We start from the raw sequence: 23,830 nt of genomic DNA, 5'->3' as shown, positions 1-23,830 counted from the left end.
GAGGTTAGCCAAGTCCGACCAAATAGACTACCCGAGTAATTATTGAGCTTATAAGTTTTCTCTCAAGTGGAGATGCCTAATTGAGCTCTTACTCAAGTGAGTTTTCCCATATCCCAAGTTGGGTATTTATAGGGAAACTCAAGTGAGAAATCCACTCTCCCATCAATGTGGGAGAGTTGGTAAAATCAAATTTCTCCTTTTATTTTTAAATAAAAAACAAAAGAAAATAGCCAACAACTAATTAAACAACAACTGGCATAGTTAGAGGAAGGGTTAGGTAAGGACCACAAAGGAAGGGGGGGGGGACCAAACTTGATCCCCAAAGCTTATGAAAAACCGGCCCTTATGCTCCACTTGCCCCAATCAACAGTTGCCACGTGGCAGGCTAAGCCAAGAACCCAAGCAGCCCTTAGCTAGCTCTTGGTGTGTGACTGGTCAACTACTAGCGTGGCTGGCACGGCACCATGCGCACCATGCTGCTGCTAGCTGCTAAGGGCTGGCGCGCCATGCGTGTTGGCCCTACTACTAGCTTGTTGCGGCATGGCTGCTTTGCAGCGCGCCATTCGCGCACTGATGCTAGCTAGTTGTGGCTGCCACGCACATGCTAGCATAGCTTGCTAGCCATGTGCTGGCAGCCTTGCTGCCCATGGTGCGCTAGCACGCACTAGCCATCCTAGGCTCAGCTTGGTGCGCTTGCTTGCCACCTTGGATATACCAAATGCCCCTAGCACTCGGTTTTCTCGGGGCAATCCGATGCTAGGGGTATTTCGGTAAATTGTTGATTAATTAGTGATTTTACCGTCTCATCTTGAATTAATTTGACTCAACTTGTGATGATCAGTTTTCGACGCTCCTAGCTCGATTTTCTACGTCTAAATATTAATTACTCGAGCGACTCATTAATTCCTTCCAAATTAATTCGTCATGTCAGATCTTTAGTTGCTTGAGTGTGACCTGAAGGGTTCAGCCAAGATTAAGCTGTAATATTAATTATGCATTAATATTACTGATCGGGAGTGGCCTCCACCTAGGCATTCCGATCACTTGAACTTACTGAATAAATAGCTTTTCAATAGCTTTGAACCCTCTACCAAAATAATACACTTTTTCAAAGGGCACCATTCCTTTCAGTTTTTAAAAAGCATTTGAAACAAGAGACTCGTATATTAGACGACCTCTAGAAAAGTGCACGGCTAATACCCCGTGTACCCCAACCCCTTATTGTCATTACTCTAGATGTGCACAAATTAAGATTTTTATTACTCATCCATCTTACACTTTACGTGATTTACAAGTTTAGACTCAGTAATGACTCATATGCAACACAATACAATCAATCAAATTTCAATCATTCAAGCAATTTCAGTTTCCAGTTCAATTCTTTATTTATTAGTGACAAGCAATATTTATTATTGGATACTTAAACTACCTCGGTGTATAAACACCTTAGGTGCATAAGGCACCTCAAATTCTTAACCTCGTCTTGTAGGACTTTAATTCTCCCTTTACTCATTCCATTTCAATAATCATGAATGAGTAATAAAATAATTCATTCCACATATTCACGTACCTTTGCCTCTAAACTCATCTTGCAAATTTAACGCATAAATAATACTTACAAGGTAGATTAATACGCAATCCTCATACTTGAATCAAAACCAACCATCACACCAAGCATTAATCACAATTACTACCATACAATTTCAACAAATCCACAAGTTCCTAACATGGCTCTAAGTTTTCCCAGTCCTTAAACATACTCTTAAAGTCAAGGTTTTTGTATCCTTGTATGTACCTTGAATAAACGAGTTGGTTAGCCACTTTAGGAACTAGAAGTCGCCTTCTATGAAGTCCTCTATCTCCTAAACCAAACAATAATTATTCAATCAATACCCAAGCAATATAATATACAACAATACCAAAATACTTTAAAACTCCCTAAACCATTGAAGTAATACCTTTAAATTATTCCCAATAGTAAAAGTTAATAATTCAATAGTTCAACTATAAGTTTATATGTCAAAATCCGTGGAAATATAGCTGATAACATAAAATTCCAGCAAGTTTAACTTACTAAATGTAGACACCTAATTGTGTCTCCCCAAAAACCAAACCCACTGATGAATACCTTTCACATCATTGATTATCAAACGAAATTAAAGTGTGAAAAGTCTTGTAATGCGGTTGTTTCAATAAAATGCTTTCTCTCTGTTTTAAAAAATGTACTCTATTTATGAAAATTTCCAGTCCAATTTAGTTTGGTCCATGATAAGGGTACAATAATGGTGCAGTTGGATTGGGCTCGAAAAGAGCTTTCCAACGATATATTATAAGCCCAATTCCGATGAATAATGAGGAAGTTGTGGCCAAAATACTAAATTGGGTCTGAATTGGTTTTATATGGCCAAATGATCTAGTGGAAGACCCATTAATTAATATTCCTAAAATTATTAGGATTTATCTTAATCTTCTAGAATAATCTAGAAGGTTATTTTGAGTTTTAGTGGGATTAGGATAAATAATTATGTTTTTAGAAAATAAAGAATTTTATTTGGAATAAAACAAGTGTTTTTAAAAGAAATAAATTTGATTTTAAAAAAATAAGTACGAAATTTAATTAATTGAATTTAATTAGATTAAGGATTCCGTACGGATTTTGGAAAACGTGTGAACAATCGCGAAACGACAGAACTAGCGCGCCGCGACGAAGCTGTCGCATAGTGACAGAGATAGTTTTATTCCAGATTGGATTCAGTCTTTTTCTAATCGTTTTCGGGCTATTTTTCTTATAAATAGGGTCGTATTTCCCAGTTTTTAATCATCCATAATCACCAACAATCATCTAATTCTATTTTCTCTTAAGCTAATAGCTTATTCTTTCTCCCTCTTTCTAAGTCTTCCCCTTTTCAAATAAAAGTACCACATTCACGAGTTCTAGACACACCTAGCCAAGTTCGAAATTGTCTTCGCCCTAGACGTGAAAGGTTGATAATTTCTGAGGGTTTGGTCCCAAATCCCTATTTCAATTATTTAAATTAATTGTTTGCTTTAATATTTTCCTTGAAGTTACTAACATGTGTATTGTTTTGATAAAAAGAGATACGAGGCAACAAAGTAAGTTGTTTTAATTTCTCTATATCTATAGAACTCATGCTTAGATTATACTAATTCCTAGTTATCATGTTAGGATGTTATTTTATTGCTTTCTAGTATCATGTTTAGGTTGTTTCCTAATTTCTTCTATCATGATAGTATCATGTTAGGGATAAAGCTTTGATCTTTAATGTTTAGTGACATGCTAGGATTTTTTATTAATCTGGTTAGTATCATGCCCAGAATCTTGCTAATAATATTATTATGTTTTATTGAGATTGGTATTATTATTATGATGATGATGATTGTTGCTTGATATCATATTATTTAGCATTATTTCTTGATCACGACCTCTTTTGCAGGTTTAAAGGGAATTTGTATTTGTAATCACGCTGAATAAGATAATTAATAATCTTGTTTAGGCTAATATGATTATAATTCAAGTGATCGCCAATAATAGATTTGTTTTTGCATTAATATTCAACCAACATAAATTAAATATGCTTAGGGTTAATATATTGATTGTATATTAGTCAGAAAGTGCACATGAATATGAGAAAAATAAAGTAGAGGCCTATTTTTTTAGCAGGTTCAATCTCTTTTAGGTTGGATTTGTACCTTCATCCCCGAATATTCACTACAAGAAAATAACCTTTTTGTAGCGATTATTTTAACCTTTAGTATCGATTGTAATTGCAACAAAAAGCTTTCCCAACGAATGGCCATTCGATACAATATCCCCCGTTGCCTTAGCCTTTAGTATTGGTTTTCAATATCGCTGGGGTTGGCCTTAATAATCGATACGAAAAACTACATCCAATCGTGGTGATTATTGTAGCGATTACAATCGCTATAAATGTTTAACTCATTTTCTTTAAAAAAAAACAAAAAAACATGCGTATGATCTTTACAAGATTCGGACATGCAACCTCAAACTCTTATATTAAATGTTTCACTAATAAGCTATGACATATTTTATGTATTCTTTTTCAAACAATATTTATATATCTAGTGTTGAAAAGACTTTTCCTATCGATTTTTAGGATTTAGTGGCGATTGTAAATGATACGATTTCTCAAAATTATATAAATGTGTAAAAATAGTGTGGATATGTATTATAATGTTTTCCGTATCGATTTTATATGGGAAAACCATGGCGATTGTAAAAATGATACGACAACCTTAATTATTTCACAAACATACTTGCATATTGTAGTGAATGTACAATCGCTACGAAATAATCGCTACGAAAAGAGATTTTTCTTGTAGTGATTCAGTCATGCATGGTTCCAGTCTTCTAGACCACTATGGAGTTAGCGATCTCATGGATCGTGAAGCGGTGTAACCTTCACCCTGTGAAAGGTTTACAAGTTCCTAATACTTTTTGGCGACTCTTTTACTCTAGCTTCATCCCCTTTGGACGGCACCATGCTTAAGTGTATGATCACAGTGGGGCTCAAGTGTTGGATGCTTGAAATATTCCCTACACTAACATATGTTGAAAATTTGTTTTATTAACAGCTTTTGCAATTTAAATAATTTATACTTGTCATATTGCATAAATAGTTGTTCAAAACATGTAGAAGCACTCTAAACCTTTATTTTTAGCTTAATAATAATAAAAATAGATAATATAAAATTTGGGAAATAATTTAAATTATAAATTTCAATCTTTTAATGATCTAAATTCCTAACACAATAAGTATGATAGTATATCTATACTTATATATTAAAAATCGTTCTTAAAAAGGTTTATGAGTCACATGTGCCATGTCACCACTCAATAATCAATGACATCGTGCCACATCACGATTCAATATTTCATGGCAATGTTAACTAAAAAATGCATAGAAAGAGGTTTGAACCCATAAACTCATGGATTGAATATCACACATCTTGCCATCTTAACTAGCAATAATTTATGCTCTATTCATCCACATAAATTTATATAAATGTAGAATACAAAAGTGCACCCAAACTAAAAACAAATGAAACTCATATTACTCTTTTAATTATTTTCAATATTTTAACATTATTTTTCTAAATTAATACTAAAAAATTCAAACACTTTATTTTTTAAAAAAAGAACATCCTAGGGCAACGCCTGGGTCAAAACAGTAGTTACACATTAAAACCTTATTTTCCCTCAAATAAACAAAATAAAACTCCAATTTCATAAAATATAAAATCTAAAAATAGTTATTAAGTATAACATTATGGGTTTTGTCATCATGAAACCATAGAATAGATAAATAACTTGCTTAACAAGTTTTAAAGCCCTAAAACATGAAAATTCATAATATAAATCTGAAATTTCATACATAATATAAATCTGAAATTTTATATCATAAACGAAACATAGTATACTTCATAAATATATCATCTTTAACTCATATACATAATCAAGCCATAGTAATTAATAATCAATGAAAAAAAATTACATAAAGATTGAAACTTTAAATAAATTTAAACAAGAAATGAGAGAAAGATAGAAGAGAAGGGGAAGTGAAGGAAAACCGACAGGTGGGTGGTGGTACAACAGCAGGGTGCCGGTGCGGCAGCAAGTTTTTTTTTCTCCTTCCTGGTTTCGTGAGCAGTAATAGAAGAAGGGGGGAGAAAATTACGTGAAAAGGAGGAGAGTGTAAGGGTTTTGAGGTTTTTTTATATGGGATTTTGTTTCCTAATTTAAGTAGGAGCGGGATTTGGGCTTGGATAAAAGTTTAGGCATTAGGCTACTAAGCTTAAAAGAGGATTTTGAATTAAACAAAAACTTATTAATTTTAATGGAATCCGATTAAATTTTTACATAAATATAATTTATACCATGAAATTGAAATAAAATATTTGTATAAATAATAAATAAATGTATTATAATGAAGCTAAAAATATGGAGGATTACAAGCATAGAGCCCCTTAAGGATGATATTTTCATTTCCCATGCATAACATCCTTAGAGTCATCATCCATAAGCATAAATCCCTTCGATTAACGAATTCGATCCATTGACTTCTACTCAAATATCATTTGAATCAACCTAGACACTTTGAAAGCGTCCAAATGACTATAAAATCATCTGAAACATTAAGAAAAACACAAACAAAGCGTAATAGAATGACATATGATAGCTTATCCAGACACAACTCTAAAAACAGCCAAGAAGATTAAGAAAATGCTATAAAACTAGTATAAATGTGCCTACAAAACCTGTATAAAAATGATTCATTATGTGTCGGGTGCTTATACTAGTAGGTATTTTTCCTTTCTTTTGATATTGTAAGCACAACTGAGGTTTTTTATTAATGTAGGGCAAAGGTTAGCAAGATCTCTCAGAGGTGTAGGGGATAACAAAGCTCGAGTTTTCCCAATAAATCTTGACAGTCGTTTCCGCCATATTCTGTAATCCCCTATATTTTAAATAATTTATAAATAAAATTTTATTTTATTTATAATATTTATTTTTATTTTTCTAGAATTTATTTTACAAATTTCAAATTAATTTTGGGTTGATAAACGATTTTATTTCAAAGAAATTTTATGAACCTTGATTCCATAATTTATGCCATACAAGCAAAGCATAATCCATTTCATTTATTTATTGACCCATTTTTTTTCATGAGGGCCCAATATTCCTATTTACCCTACAACTCTCTCACTCTCCTATAAATACCCCATAAATCCCTAAATTTTTCCCCACACAATAAAGTTAGTCTTATTTTCTTTCTCCTTTTTTTTTTCTTTTTTTTTTCTTTTCCTTTCTTTTTCTTCTTGAGTGAGTTTTCACTCACCAACTGACCTCAGCGCCGCTTCCACCCTGCCGAATGCCGCCCCTTTTCTCCTTCCTCTTTTATTTTATAATTTTGCTTAATGTTACTAAATTGTTTTGGGTTTAATTTATTTGTCTGAAATTGGTTAAATTAGTATCAAAACTATATTTTCTATTTTTTCTCAAAAAAAGAACTATATTTTTTATGGTTTAAACTATAAATTTTAGATTATTAATGTTGTTTTAATTTTTAGATTTAATTATAAAACCTAGGCTTTTAATTTATTTAAATTGGGATTTTAGGGTTTTAATGATCAATTAATTTGGGGCTTTTGTACCTAATGTATTTCTAATGATCAATTAAGCATAAAAATATGTTTTAAAGGAAGTTTTAATGTGTTTTAAATCAAGTTATATTGCTGTAAATTTGTTTGGGTATTAACTTTTTCTTATTGGTTATTTTCTAGGAGGTCATTATTCCTAGAAAACTTTTAATTGGTCAAAAGTGGCACAAAGAATTATTTATACGAGGTACGTACATTTCTACATCGTTGTAAGTAGCATCATGTTTAGGTAATAAAAAGAAAGAACTTAGTTCCATGTTTAGGAAACTATTGGATGGAAATTGTTTGGTTAAACATTGAATTAATTCATGTGCTTATGTGTTATGAGACATGTTTTGATAAATTGATTATGTTTGTATGAAATGTTGATACAAGCATATTTTTATTGGATCGGTTTGATAACTACAGTACATTTGGATTATTGAAGAATTCAAGTTGAATGAATTTAATAATTATTCCATGAGGTTTTTATTTTTTATTTATTTTTCAATCATGACTTGTTAGTATGTCGAGTAAAGGTGAATTAAGCCAAAAATGGCTAGGCTGACAGGTTTACTATGTTCAACAATTTTGGATATTTGGAATTTAATGGAATTAAAGGTCAATTTGTGGTGTGATCATCGTTATCCTAAATAAAGGTCAATTTATGGTGTGATCATCGTTATCCTAAATAAGAATAAAAGTGAATTATTCGGATATTAATTAAACTTGTAATCACGTAAAGTGAAACATGGATGAGCAATAAACTCTAGAAAGTGTCCACTTCTAGAATATTGAAAATTATGGGTTGGGGTATATAGTGGCATCCCGTGGCTTTCCGAGACTTATTTGATCATCATGTCCTCTTTCCTTTTGGTATTTACATTTTTAATTTATAATGAAAGTTATCTGAGATCCTAGACTAACTTTAGGAGAATGGAGTTGCGCCCATTCTTGCATCGCGCTAAACTTTTATTTAAATGGTCATTTGGGACCAAAATGATTTGGTGGGTTGGACAACCTCGTCTATTGCTTACTCCAAATTAAATTAAATATAAAGAGTCAAGTGTATGGAGTTAGCTAGTGAGTATGATGAGTTAATTGAACTATTTAGTGTGGAGTCTTGGTTAATGAATTCATGTTGAATGCTTATTTATCTTTATTAGTTGAGCATGTTAAGCTAAGGTTGTTGAGTTTCAGCTTTATTGATGCGTGCTTTTGTGTGTTTTCTTTTGGTCATGGTCTTCGCCTTTCAATGACCCCGTGATGATCCAATTATTACACTTGTATTATTGGGGAGCGATATTGCACAAATTAGCTTGATGATGTGAAGTTTGGAGATGTGGCATACGCATTATCAAGAGATTGGTTTGATTGAGCGTATTCGTTCTTTGTGTTGAACTTAGTTATGATTTGTTATTCATTTATGATTTGAGTTTCAAATATTGGTTTGGTTTTAAATAAGGGCTTTTATGGTTCCAGTTTGTAAGATTTGACTTATTGGTTTTCTAAATCATATTATTTTAAAAATTTAAGTTGGATTTTCCGCTGCGATACTTTGATATAGCCTTAACGTTTAACACGTAGCGGTAACATGTCAATGGTCTAGCTCTATGTTATTTAAAGTAAGTAGTTTGGAAATGGGAGAATTATTGGGGTGTTACATATTCTCCATATGATTTTGGTGCAGGTCTTCCCAACTTGGCTCTAACTGAGTTTAACCTCCCGGATACACAAGTGTCTCCAACTCAATTGATATTGATAAATTTTTTAATTCAACTCATTCCGGGCCAGTTGGTCGAATAAAAGGTTAAGGGAAGAGCAAAAGGTTTTGACTAGACCTCTTAATATTGGCATGGTGAGAAAAAAGCTTTTTAGATCTGCAATGGGGTGAAAAAAAGCAACTTGCAACTCTTAGTCATTCATTAGAATTTTTTCTATTTTTATAAAAGGGGGTTTCAGTATTTAGATGCGTGACAAAGGTGGGAAATTCAGTTTTCACTCTAAAGCCATGTCTAATGTCGACATGGCAAAAGTTTGGGGAATGGAGGTTGGATCAAATTTGGGGAAAGGAAAGGGAAAGGGAATTGTAACATAGGGGAAAAAAAAACAAAGATCAAATCAACAATCATATACACAAGGGGAGAAAGGCAAGTAATTAAGATCTAAGAGAAAAAAAGTCAATTAAAATCAAATCAATAGTGACGCCGAAGGAAAATAAAAACAATTAAGATCAAATCAATAATTACGCGAGAAAAAAGGCAACCAGTTAAGATAATGAAATTAAACAAAAAAATTCAGGAATATAAAGTGTGAACTCAATTATATTGTACTATTAAAATATATTGAAGTATACACCAAATAAATAAGGGAAAAAAGTTCAATTGATTTCTCCTAAATTGGGCAAATATTTATAATTTTTTTTTAAAAAAATTAAAATTTAATTAATAGTCATGTAGGGGTTAAAAAAGTATAAAAAATAACAAATCAATCACATTGGGTGAAAAAAGGCATATAATATCAAATTAACTATGCAAGGGAAAATATCCACACGATATCATGAGAACTAAACTAAGAAAGAATTAAATTGAATGAGATGGGTGTAAGTAGGGATGAGAATGGTCTAGAACCCTACCTAGACCTTATCAGACTCTACTCAAACCTTGTCGGGTCGTACCCTAAAATACTGGAATGTGGGTCTTTTTTTTTTAGATATTGTGGGTACATGAAGGTTATTGATCTAGGTGGCATTGGGTATAATAAGGGTTTGGGATTAATGTTGCAGACCATACCCACAGACTCTTAAGACCCATACCCCAACCAAACACATACATTAACTTGCACAATATACAATTCTCTTATCAATCATTATAATATTTCTATATTTAATCGTTTTATGCAATGTCAAATTAATTGGTCATGTTCTTATATATTATTAGTTTATTTTTTTTTGCGCAATACGTAAAATCATACACCAAAGAATTGACAATTAAAACTTAGGGAAAAAAGTTGGTAAATGACCCAAATTAAACCCTAAACCCTACCCAAATCCTGCTAGACTCATAGGGTCCAAGTAAGGTTTTTCGGTCCGGGTAGGATTAAAAATTTTGGGTCCCGGTATTACTAGACCCTAGCCATTGCCTCTCCATGTGTGAGAACCTAACTTTTGATAATGAGAAGAAAAAAAGGTAATAAAGTATTGACGTGTCCATACCGCTAAATGAAATATGACAATTATTGTAGGACGAATGTAATTGAAAAGTGTGATAGTTAATTAGGATGTCGTCATGGACAATAATAATTGTTTGATTGTATATATATTGAATAACTATAGGCGCATAACTCCTATATGTTAGCAAACATATAGGATGACATTCTTGAAATTAAGTTGAAGTTTGTCACATAAAATTGGGTCGAGGTGGAAGAAATTTTGGTGGAAAATATAATGGCAAAAGGTACCACTGCGTGCATTATTGTACACAAAAAGTACTATTAAGACAACTTACATTTAATGGTACATTATACATGTATAATAATACACATGAATGTACCACTGTAGCATAATAGTACACATAAATGTACCACTCTAGCATAATAGTAAACATAAATGTACCATTGTAGAAAAACATCAAACGAAAAAAAAATAAATTGAAAACCCCAAAACGACGTCCTATATACATACTTAATAAATAGGTGTTACGCGCCTATATGTACTCATATATATTATTGTGGTAAAAGAGAAAACTTTAGGTCAGAAGTACAATATGAGTAGGAGGAAGAAGAAAATTATTTAGAGGCAATCATCGAGAGTCTTTGGTCACTTCAATCTCAATGTTAGGCCATAAATACATTAGAAGAGAATGATGACATGAGTACTATTATAATTTTATAATATCTCAAATTCTCAATTTAAGTATTGCTTAGCTTATAATAACTGTATATATCAATGACAAAATTGAATTCATGATTATTGGTACCAAATTGTGCTTTGATGGTATGAAGTATCTTCCTAATATCAAATGATTTTTCATTAATAGTATTAACAAATGCGAAATTTAGAATTTCACTTTTATTACCAATATAATATTACTTAGTATTAACATCAAATTTTTTAAAGAAAAATGTTATACATAGCCCTTAGGGCTACATATAAGCATTAAATTTAAATTTGAAAATCGTAAAAAGTTAAGAAATCATGAAAATATAAATACTAATTACACTGATTTACGCGTGTTTTTGGTCATAAATTCCTAGTTTTATACAATTTCTAAGTGTGTATTTAATGCTTATATGTAGCCCTTAGAGCTACATATAACATTACCCTTGTTAAAATACTCACTACTCCCTTCGTCCCTTTTTTTACATTTATATTTGTAAAATTACATGGAAATTAAGGAATTTGGAATAAAACAAAGAACAATAAAATAAAAGTACAATGGGAATTACAAGACATTAAAGATAGAATAATATTTAATGTTGTACATGTCATCAATCCTTTGAAAAAAAAAAAGATCAATAACATTTTTTGGTGGAAAAAAAAGACCAATAATCTTCCGAAAATAAAAGTGAAAAAAATAAGAGTGAGAAAATAGAGAAAATAATAAATACAAAACAGAAAAATAGAGATAATTCGGTATATATTTGGTAAAAATTTACTTACTAAAAAAGAAAAATAAAAATGTAATTTTGAAATACTTAAAAAGGAAAAAAAAAACAAAAATGTCAAAAAGGATGGAGAGAGTACAACTTAATACAAACAAGTATTTATAGTCATTAATAATTAAAGATATTTTAGATTGAGAATTTTTTAATTCACAATCATAAAATTTTAGTCATTCATTAACCACATTTAATCTCATCGATCTTATACCATAATGGGAAATTATTGTAGATGCTTCGCAAACGATTCAGATTTAAACACACACATGGTCACCCCCACAAACCCTACAAACAAAAAATTGACACCTATTCCAAACCCTTTCTTTAATTTAATTTCTTTCTTTAAAAGAAAAAAAGAGCTACCTTGAAAAAACAAAAGATAAAAAGGGAAACCCCAGCCTAGAAAAGGCAAAAAAATAAAATTAATTTAATTTTAAATTAAAAAAATAAATTATTGATTAAAACCAAAAAAATTAATCATAAATAAAAAAATAAAAACAAAATTATAAAATAAAAATATTAACCTCCAAAAATGCAGCTGTTGCCGTCACCAATGTCCCTTCCTTACCACTTCTCAGGTTCAACTGGTGCAGGCTCCAACAATTTTCATTTCATTACTTATAACCCTTCTTCCTTCTTTTCAATCACCCTCTCTTAATTTTCCCCCAAATTTATTAAAATTAATTTTTAAAAAACCCTAATTTTCCTTCATTGGCTTCAGCCATTTCTGCTTTCTCTCTCCTGTTCTGGGGTTTTTTGTTGTGAAGATTGTTCTAGAAATTCTTCAAAAATGGGCTTTCATGGAATCTGTCTTTAATGGGTAAATATTTGAATCTTGTTTTTTTAAGCTAAATTTTTGTTTTGTTTTTTTTTTTTTTTATTTCTGGGTATTTCCCCCTTTTTTCTGGGGTTTTTATGGATGTGATCAATTTGATTCGATACTCATCGCCGAATCTTCATGAGATCCTGTGGTTTGTTCATGTCTTCATTTGATCATTCACTTAATTATACCTCATCTTTTATCTGTCAAATAGATCAGTTTTTATTCCTCTTTTCGAATTACAAACGATGGATTCTGGAATTCTAACCCTAGTTTTTTGCTTTTGTTTTCATTGGATTCGTCCTTATTTTTATCTGTGATAAGAAAAAGAAAAAGAAATTTGTTGGTGGGTGTTTTGATTTGGACTTTGATTGATTGACAAATATGGAAAAAATAAAGAATTACGATGGTGATTTCATTTGTTATTAGTTCAGAAAATTGAAAACCCTAGATTTGGGGGAAAATAGAAGTGATTAACCAGGGTTAGAGATACATAGATGATGGGGGAAACTCTATTGACAACCTTATCGATTGAGAATTACCATCCATCTACTGTGTTGTCCATGGATTCAAGCTCCTCGTCTCATGACGAGTCAGAGAGAGATGTGAATCGGTCGGTCCTGCAATCGGGACCGCCCGATATCAATCTCCCGTTATCGGAAGATCCCAGCGTGCTCCCGCAATTGTGGAATGATAGTTGTGAGATTTTAGATGTTGGTCTAGGTCCTCAAGTTGTTACTGAGGGTGTGGCAATTGTGAATGTTCCTAAAGTGGGTAGGAAATGTGCTAAACGCGTTGATAGTATATGGGGTGCTTGGTTTTTCTTCAATTACTATTTCAAACCCGTGTTGAAGGATAATTCTAAGTGTAAGGTTACGAGAGATAGCAATGGTTGGGGTGGTTTTGATAAGTCTGACTTGAAACTTGATGCTTTCTTAGTACAGCATGATATGGAGAATATTTACATGTGGGTATTCAAAGGGAGGCCTGAGAATGCGTTAGGGAAGATGCAGTTAAGAAGTTTCATGAATGGACACTCTAGGCAAGGGGAGCGCCCGTTTCCTTTTAGTGTTGATAGAGGATTTGTGAGGTCTCACAAAATGCAGAGGAAACATTATAGGGGCCTGTCCAACCCGCAGTGTATTCATGGGATTGAACTGATTGGGTCACCTGATTTTACGGGTTTAGATGAATGTGAAAGGAAGAGGTGGCTGGAGCTTACAGGCCGGGATACGAACTTCTCGATACCTGAGGAAGCAAGTGATTTTGGTTCTTGGAGGAATCTCCCACCAATGGAATTCGAGCTAGAGCGCCCTGCTCTATCTACAAAGGGTGCTCAAAGAAAGGTAATTCCTGATACAGGACTGAATTTATCAACTCAGACATCCAAGCACGGTCTCAGCAATGGGGTGGATCTTTCTCATGTTGCTAAGAAACAAAAGAAAGACTTTTACTCTAATGGCAGCATTGACAACGGATTTCTCCTAATCAACTCACAGTCTGACAGTGTATTGGATGTAGAATCTCATTTGGCTGAACCTGTATGGTCTAATGAATTTAGCGGGGTGATGAAGAATGTCTATGGTCCTGTCACAGCTGCAAAAAGTATATACGAAGATGAAAAGGGGTTCTTGATTATTGTTAGCTTGCCCTTTGCTGATCCTCAAAGGGTGAGAGTTACATGGATGAATACCCCTACACATGGAATTGTGAAGGTTGCTTGTGTTAGCACAGCTTGCTCACCCGTGATTAAGAGACATGGCAGGACATTCAAACTGTCTGACCCGATGCCAGAGCACTGCCCTCCTGGAGAGTTCGTTCGGCAGATTCCCTTGCCTTCACGGATCCCAGAAGATGCAAAGCTTGAGGCTTATTGTGATGAAACGGGAACGGCACTTGAGATAATGGTCCCTAAACAACTTGCTGTACTGGAAGAGCATGAAGTCCATGTTAGCCTTCGGCCTTCTCCTTGGGTTTGATTTAGTTTTATTATTATTAAGTCTTAATGTAAGAACAATTTAAGATGTTTACTATGGTAACTATCCCAGCATTGATAACTAACTGTACCACATATAAAGGACACGCGTTGAAGTTTACTTGGTGTTCTTGATAATTTTTTCCTGTTTTTCATACCATTATTTTTTTGTGCACAAGTTCTCGACCCTTGAGTCCAATTCTTATCAGAAAATGGACTCTGCTTATCTATTTTCCAGGAAGCATTATCTAATGCAATGGCTTAGTACGGAAGCTCTTACTGACTTTCTGGTAGGCCGTTCATGGACGCCCCTTTGGTCTCTACCAATGGTAGGATCCACCTAGGATATTGTTGTTTGTGAATTTGTGATATTTTCCAACCTTGTTGAACACGAGGATCAACTGGTAGGGCTAATCGTAGCAATAGCCCTGTTCTCTTTTACCAATTCTAGAGGGAACTACGGTGATACTTTTTTGAATCCTTTAAGGGGTGGCGTAAATGGCTATTGTTCTTGTATGTTGACGTCCCTTAGATTTATGGAACATGCTACCCTAGCAAGCTTGCGCCCCACCCCTCTTCTTTTCTTTCCACTTGCTTTTGTCCTTTCATCATGTATTGTAGCTTTACAAGAGCCAAATAAAGGATTTATGGTGTTGTGTACGACTTAGCAAAACTAGAATTGTCTCTCTTTACAGCACCCTGTTACCCCTCTTAAGGGAAGCATTAGAAAATGGGACTCTCTCTGTGCAGTCCCATCTCGAGAGGGAATTTAGTTTGCTGTAGATAATTGAACACTTGTACTATCTCAGATACGGTACGTTGCCATTAAAGGCGCAATTGAACAGACGTATGGATGTGGTTTTGCACCTCTTTGGTATGAACTATTGTGTCGCTATACCACGTTTTAATTTTATGCAGTTCTAGTAGTTAAACAAATAGAAATTGTTTCGGTTATTAGATAAGAAATCAGCGAGGGAAGTAAATCTGGGAAGGAAAGCACATTTGAATAATGAACACATCTGAATATGATGCAAGGGAGAAGTGTACGGGTTCAGATCGCCTGGAATAGCAAGCAACAGAAACGGCTGACAGACGAGTATGTATGGCACACTGCAAGCTGCTTACCCTCAGCATCATAGGTAGCACAATCTCCTGCAGCATCCGAAGAGTGTGAATACTGGAGGTACCATGTTTTATCAGTATATCACTCAATATATTAGTTGTTTGAAACTCCTTTACCATGATAAGTTGATAACTACTAAAACTAAGGCTTCTTGGTTATCACAACCAAGGAATCAACTTCCCATATCAAGAAGCAATGGACATAATTGATGGAATCCAAATCCGATTGCTGTTACCTGGAAGCATATTTGTGTGCCAAAAAAAAAACAAACACTCGTTCCAACAAATCAAGTCAATAATAGAGGCTTCAAAATTTTATCAAATACTTTTCAGAATATGCTAAAGCTGTTGAAACCAAATACACTGATAAGTGAGTTTTCTTAGCCCAGTTACACTTTATCTATATTTATTAGAACTTATCAAGGTTGTAAATGTAATTTTATTTTTAAATTTTTTTTTTTTTTATAAGTGAGTTTCCTTCGTCCAGTATTGATAACCTTGTTAATTAACTATGGAGTACAAAATTGACTTGGCTAAAAAGAAAAAAAAATACTAGAATAGTAATTAAATAAACCTAATTGATTTGACTTTATTACTATAACTAGGTTAAATCCCGTGCAATGCACGGTTGTTAAATATTTTTGATAATTTTATTATAAAATTTTTAATATAATGACTTGAGTATTAAAAAATATAGAGTATATCAAAAATAAAACCATGCAAGAGAAAATATTTAAAATATTTCATATAAAACAAATTATGTCGTAATTTAGATGTAATTTATTTTTTCCTTAATCAACAATGATGTTTTGAGAAAGTACTTTTGGCGGGAAATTTTTTAATAATATATTGACAAGTGTGTCTATAGATTCGCTTTTACACTACGTGAAAAAATGACTTTGGCACCGGTTCAAACCCGGCCTAAGGCACCGGTTTGAACCGGTGCCAATGTGGGGGGTGCCAAAAAGGGGTTTAAAAAAAAACTTGAAATTGGCACCGGTTAACCGGTGCCAAAAAGTACCAACCGGTGCCAAAAAGTACCAAAAAAATTTAATTCACTACTTTTGGCACCGGTTAACCGGTGCCAAAAGTGCCAAAAAAAATTAATTTTTTTTTTAACTTAAAAATTAAATAAACTAAAATTAAATGAGAATACAAAATATAAATAGAACATCACAATCAATATAATCAAATCTGTTCAATATATATATATAATCAAAAAAAAATTCCAGTATAGATTAATAAAAAAAAATTACAACATATAAATCAAAATAAAAAAAATTACAACATAAATAAAAAAAATTACAATATAAATCAAAATAAAAATTTACAACTTCACAAAAAAAAAAACCCATACAACATCTAAATCAATATACTTGCATCTTGATTCTTCAATTTAAGATCTAAATTCATGTACCTGCACCAATTAAAACAACCAAAATAAATCGATTAAAATGGTTTAATTAAGCTGCGAAAAAAATTCCAAAAAAAATTCCAGAAAATAGAAAAATAAAAAAGAAAATCAGTTGAAAAGAAAAAAAAACCCAGACAGTTAAAAAAGAATTAAACCCACAAAATAAATAAAATTAAGTTCGATTTAAAAAAACCCAGAAAATAAATAAAATTAAATTCGATTAAAAAAACCCAAAAAATAAATATAACAACATTCGAATAAACCCGGAAAAAAAAATTAGAAATCGAAAAAAAATTAAAATCGAACAAAAACTCAGAAAACAAAAAAAATTGTAATCGAAAAAAAATTGAAATCTGAAAAAAAAAAAATCAAAATCGAAATTGATTAAAAATTTGATTAAAACAAACTTGAAAACAAAAATAAAATAAACCCAGAGATTGAAAAAAAAAATGAAAATCGAAAAAACCTAAAAATCATGAAAATAAAACCCCAAAACCGCATGCAACATGAAAAACAAAATCAAAATCGAAATTGAAATTGAAATCGAAAAACAAAATCAAAATCGAAAACAACACAATCAAAATTGAAATCGAAAAACAAAACCCAGAAATAGAAAAAAAAAAAAAACAAAATCGAAAAAAAAACCCAGAAATCGAAATAACTTGAAAATCGAAAAAAACCTAAAAATCACGAAAATAAAACCCCAAAACCGCATGCAACTTGAAAGACAAAATCAAAATCGAAATTGAAATTGAAATCGAAAAACAAAATCAAAATCAAAATCGAAAACAACACAATCAAAATTGAAATTGAAAAACAAAACCTAGAAATAGATTGAAATGGTAAAAAAAAAAACCAAGATATCGATTAAAATGGGCGGTTTTTGGTCTTCGATTTGTTGTTGTCTTCGATTTGTTTTTGGTCTTCGAGTGATAGAAAGGAGGAGGAGTTTCAGAAAGATAACGAAATGAAGGAGATCGATGGTGAATTGGTGAGCAAGAAGGAAAGAGGAGGAGAGGAGGAGAGGAGAGAGAAAGAGGCGGAGGAGAGAGAAAGAGGAGAGGAGAGGAGAGAGAATAGGCAGGCTCATTTAGGGTTTGGGGGGATTTAAATGGGCGGGTTTTTTTTTTAATAATTAAAAACCGGTTCGTAAAGGCACCGGTTCAAACCGGTGCCCTTTTTATTTTTGGCACCGGTTTGAGCTGAACCGGTGCCATTTCTCTTTGTTTAAAAACCTGCTCATTTTTAGGCCGGTTTTTGCCACCGGTTTGGCCTGAACCAGTGCCATTAAGGGGTTGCCTATTTGTATTTTTCTACTAGTGTTAGTAGTATGTAATTGATTGATTGATTTGAACATATTACATTTTTGGCAATCACAAAGTTTCATATGTGGCTGACCACAATATTAAAAAATGTGACCAGCCACAATATTTAAAAAAAAAAAAAAAAAAAAAAAAATCATTTTCTTCTCCTCTCCCTCCTATTTCTCTCTCCTCTTTTCTTCTTCTAACTTGGGGTTACTTCTTTCTCTCTCTTCTCCTTCTCCTCTTTCTCCCTCTCCTCTTTTTCTCCAAAATTTGAATTTTTTGATGAAGAATCGTTGATGAGAAGTTGACGTCAAGTTTTCAAGGTCGGAGCTCCTCGTTATTGTCGCCGGAAAACAACTTAAAGGTTTTTAAGGCCAAATTCGGGCATTAAAACTCTAGATCTAGAGTTTTCATAGTGGAATATGGCCTTTTTAGCCATATTTGAAGTGAAATTCAAAACCATTGTTAATTTTAAAAGTATTTGTTCAATTTAATTTATTATTTTTTTTTTATGATTTGGTTGTGGGTTCAGTTGGATCTATGCTTGTTTGTGGGTTCGGTGTATGGTGGTGGTGGCATGGCGTATTGGGGTGGGGCTAGTGGCGTATTGTGGGTGGTGGTGGGTCAAGGGTTACTAGGTCGGGGGTTACTTAAGGGGTTACTAGATGGGTAGGTTGGGGGTTAATTAAGGTGTTACTAGATGAGTTACTTGAAGGGTTACTTAAGTGTGGTTACTGAGGGGTTACTTGGGAAGTTATTTAAGTGGGGTTATTGGAGGGGTTACTGAAGAGGTTACTTGAGGGATTACTAAAGAGGTTACTTAAATGAGGTTAATTGAGGAATTACTCGAGGGATTAATGGAGGGGTTAGTTACTTAAGAGGGGTTACTAGAGGGGTTACTGACGTGACACCTTGTCGCACAAAAACGCGTTGAAATCAGCATATTCTCTAGTACAGTTCAGTTCTTTTTCTTTCTTTTTGGCCAACTCAATTTAACATTTAGATAGCATGTGATCCTTTGAGTCCATTAGAGCTAGAGGCCTTATCTTAGAACTTTACCTTTTTCAACCAAATTATTTGATAAATAAAGGCATCTCTCCACTCTTGTGGGGGGACTTATAACTTAAAGGGTTTTTATCGCCAAAATTGTGTACCAACTATTGTTTGGATTGAAAATTCCATCAAACTTATGAGATTATAATTTTAGATATTTTGTTAATTTTATACCTTTATTAATTATTAGAGTTATAGTTTTTAGTACACAACTTTGATTATTAATATATTTTATTTTTTAAAAATAATTGCTATATTTTTTTTTCGCTTAGTGTCAAAATAACTATATAAGGTCAAAGAATAATGTATAAACAAAATACAATTCCTAATGTTACAATAGAAAAGTATATACGATTGCAACAGAAAAGTACTATGTATATAGGACTGTAACCTTTGGTGTCATTTTTGTTCATTCCATTTGGAATCCTTGTATAAGACCAAAAAAAAAAAAAAAAAAAAAAAAAAAAAATCAAAATGAGAAGAATAAAAAGGATTAGGATTTTTTTGTCCAAAACTACCTTCATTTGACAACTATTTGTCCAAAATTGCCTCATATTTTTTTTTTTTTTTTTTTTTTTTTTTTTTTTGTGCACAACTACCTTTAAAATGAGTTTTTTTATTGTTGACCACTACCTAAATATTTTTTCAAACATTGACCTTAATATTCAGGTGACTTAAAGACATGTGCAAGGCACATGTTTTAGTTTTTAATGATTTTGTTCAGGGCCGTCTCAAATAATTTGAAGGCCCTGTACTAATTATAATTAAGAGGCCCTTAAAATTAATTTTTTCTTTTCGAAGATTAATTTGGTAGTGTTTCTTGAAACTTAAAATTTATTTAATTGATCTATAATACTCCACTATTTATCTTATATCTGACTTAATTTGGGGCATAAAATAAAACTTGTATATTGTCATTAATAAATACTCCCTAATATTAATCTAGGTAAAAAAAAATAATAATAATAATAATAATAATGATAGTCCAACATGTGCTATTAATAAACCAAGCCTTGGAAATTGAGCTCGGCTCAAGCTCGAGTGGTCCAAAAAGTGGAGCTCGGCTCGTGGCTCGTTATTAGCTTGAGTCGTTATAAGGTAGATATTGAAATGCATAATTTACGTCACACAACTTACTCAAACAACCCAAGGCACAAAGTTTAATATCCCGTAAAAAAAAAAAAAGTTTAATAGTGGGTTGTTGACCTCTTGTTATTGTTTTTATTAATTATTAGTAACATTTTTTTTGTTGACAAGATGTTATTAACTTATTAAATTTCTTTAAGCGTTAAAAAAAATATTTATTTTTAAAAAATCTTCGAGCCTCTTGCGATCTTTCCGAGCCGAGCCTAGCCAGGCTCGTGTATTGTCTCGTTTAGTCTTGAGCCGAATCCGAACTCGAGCCTAACATTGACCAAGCGGAGTTCGAACAGTTCATGAGCAACCTCAATGGGAAATTAGCAATAAATGAAATTTTGAAGTTTTGACAACTTTATGGGGGTAATTAAGTTATAGGAATCCGGTATAATTGTGTTTATTTAGCTCTGATTCGCGTGAATACAAGAAGTCAGAGGAAATGGATTTTTTTTAACAATTGGGCTCCGAAAATATTGGGCCCTCAATATTACGGCATTTATGGGGCCCTGTGCTAAGGGTCTGTTTGCACAGGGCCTTAGCCAGCCCTGATTTTTTTTTTAAATATAGCCGACCCTGATTTTGTTTTATTTTCCCCCATTTTCATCCATTTTCTCTCTCTTGGGGAAAAAAATTAACAAAACCATAAATAAATGAAACATGTGCCCTGCACATGTCTTTAAGTAACCTGAAAATTAAGGTGAACGCCTAAGAAAAAAAAAATTAGGTAGTGGTCAACAATAAAACTCATTTTAAAGGTAGTTGTGGACAAAAAAAACTTCATAGGGTAGTTTTGGATAAAAAGTTGTCAAATAAAAGTAGTTTTGGAAAAAAAAATCAAAGGATTATACAAACTATACACTAATATCCGAAAATCTTCCAAAGGTTCAATAATCTCTATAGTAAAGCATGAATTGTGAACCATTATCAACAACTTACAAATAGTGCCATAGTGGACATTGAACTAGTTAATGTTGGCATATAATTGAATTGCAACCCATCTGGAACAGTTATAATTGTCAATCTTCAACTACCAAATAGTGGGTTAAACTGTTAGTTAACAAATTAATTGTAGTACACTGTTTTTTGCTTGCTACCAAGCTAATAGAAATCACCACTACTATTTAGTTTTTTAAGGTGGCTTTTTCAGTGGAGTTCGTTGTCAAGGTTAGTTGTGATTTTCCCAAGAGCTTTCATTTTCTTGAATCTGATTTTTAAGGTATTTTAAACAAAATATTCGTCAATCACTAAAATTCAGATGTCATCCTAAATATGTATAAGTTAGAATTTGTGTTTTGGAAAAAAGATAATTTTGATACAGTGCATACTTCATCAAATTTATTGGTTGATAAGCTTGGCCCACTTGGTCCCACCCCAATTGTTTTGAAAATTTCATTCTGAAAAATTTTGAAAAGAAAATTTTGAAATTCAAATTCAAAATTTGAAAATAATTGTACTTTTGGGATGAATATTTGCGAGTAGATACTTAGGATGGCCGACGACGGTGGCTTAAGGTTGAGGATCGAAGACGGTGGGTTTAAGGCGAGGGTCAACGATGGTGGCTTGCTTTAAGGCGATGGTCAACGATGGTGGGTTTAAGCTGAATAAGGTGGCTTCAAGGAGATCGACGGTGTGTTTAAGGCGAGGGTGGACGATGGTGACTTAAAGGCGACGGTGGATGACGGTGGCTATAAGGTCAGTGAGGTAGTTGAGAGTAAAAGAAGGGACGAATGGTTCGATGTAATGAAAAATTGATGTGGTTTAGGGTATGAATTGATGTTCGGCGAAATCATACACTGATGTGGTACATAAGATGGTGTAGAACAACGGATGGTGAAATAAAAGGTGCCGGTGAGCAAGCGAAAGAGACGACGACGACCATGTATTGTTGTAGTATTGAAATTGTTTAGAAAAATTATGTAATGCATCATTTGTGTTATTTTAGTATGAAAATATATTGTTTTAGCACTAGTAGAATAAACTTAATGGCAAGCGGTTCAAACCCCCTAATGGGAAGCGGTTTTGAACCGCATGCCCTTAGGGGGCTTGCCATTGGCATTTTAAATGGCAAGCGGTTCAGAACCGCTTGCCATTTGAAGGTAATGGCAAGCGGTTTGGGCTCCAAACCGCTGCCCATTACACCTATAATAATAATAAAAAAAAAATTGTGTTTTTTTTCAATTAAATTGATACACAAGAACTTAACATATGTATAAACATAACTATTTTCATTAATCAATTTCTTCAATATTACATTTTCTGATCCTTCAAAAAAAAAAAAAATACAATACATAAATTAATAAATAACTTAATTTTCTGATTTTCTGCTCTTGTTCCAGCTCCACCACCAACATGCAAACCACCAGCCACGCGCGCCACCTATCACCGCCACCACCTTGACCCGTATCACCACCACCAGCACCCTATCCCGATTCACCCGTATCTGCCAAACAAGCACAAACTTAAGAAAAAAAATTGCGCTAATCCAAACAACAAAACTCGAAAATTAGCTAAAAATTCAAATCTAAACTTAAATTAAAAATAAACAACAACAATTTCAGGTCTTAAATTAAAAACAACAAAAGTTTTGCAAAATTAGGATGAATTAGATCTAAACTTCCAAAACTCGAAAATTAGCTACAAAATTCAACAAAATACCGGAAATTAAAGCCAGACTGACATGAGAAGCAGCGTAATACCCAAACGCCGAGTCGGAAGATCTGAACCCTACCGCCTTCTTCTCGTCGCTGGTCGCTGGTTGCTCGTCGAAGGTCGCTGGTCACTCGTAGTTGTTGTGGTGAGGCGTGAGAAAGGACAGAAGGGAGGCTAAAAGAAGAAAGAGAAGGAGATGCAGGGGGAGGGGGAGGGGGAGAGAGAAGTGAGGCGTGATGGAGGAAGAGTGGAGAGAGAGCGTAAGAAGTTGAGAGGAGAGAGAGAGGAGAACCGTGAAAATGAGGGGAGAGAGAGGATGGGTTTCTAATTTGTAAGGTTTTTTTAACCAATGTCAAGCGGTTCAATGCTCAAACCGCTTGCCATTTACATTTTGGCAAGCGGTTCATCCAAAACCGCTTGCCATTTGCATTTTGGCAAGCGGTTCATCCAAAATCGCTTGCCATTTATATTTTGGCAAGCGGAATTCAAAAACCGCTTGCCATTTGTGGCTGCCC

At 33.1% G+C, this 23,830-nt stretch overlaps 1 protein-coding gene and 1 long non-coding RNA gene across 2 annotated transcripts; one reads left to right on the top strand and one right to left on the bottom strand.

Moving 5' to 3' along the window:
• Positions 1-12,466: 12,466 nt before the first annotated feature.
• LOC145641887 (uncharacterized) lies at positions 12,467-14,754 on the top strand. Its single transcript, XM_081692909.1, has one exon. It carries the CDS (start codon positions 13,156-13,158, stop codon positions 14,635-14,637), a length of 1,482 nt encoding a protein of 493 aa, XP_081549035.1. The 5' UTR covers positions 12,467-13,155; the 3' UTR covers positions 14,638-14,754.
• An 8,110-nt stretch (positions 14,755-22,864) lies between these two features.
• Positions 22,865-23,609, bottom strand: LOC145556155 (uncharacterized). Its single transcript, XR_014091778.1, has 2 exons — positions 23,322-23,609; positions 22,865-23,106 (listed from the first exon to the last, which is right to left on the bottom strand). It is a non-coding gene; the product is annotated as an uncharacterized LOC145556155 (long non-coding RNA).
• Positions 23,610-23,830: the final 221 nt, after the last annotated feature.

Source organism: Chenopodium album, chromosome 8, assembly GCF_948465745.1.
Source record: "Chenopodium album chromosome 8, dcCheAlbu1.1, whole genome shotgun sequence".
Classification (NCBI taxonomy): Eukaryota; Viridiplantae; Streptophyta; class Magnoliopsida; order Caryophyllales; family Amaranthaceae; genus Chenopodium; species Chenopodium album.
The sequence above is the reverse complement of the archived record's forward strand: the minus strand, read 5'-3'. Positions and strand labels throughout refer to the sequence as shown.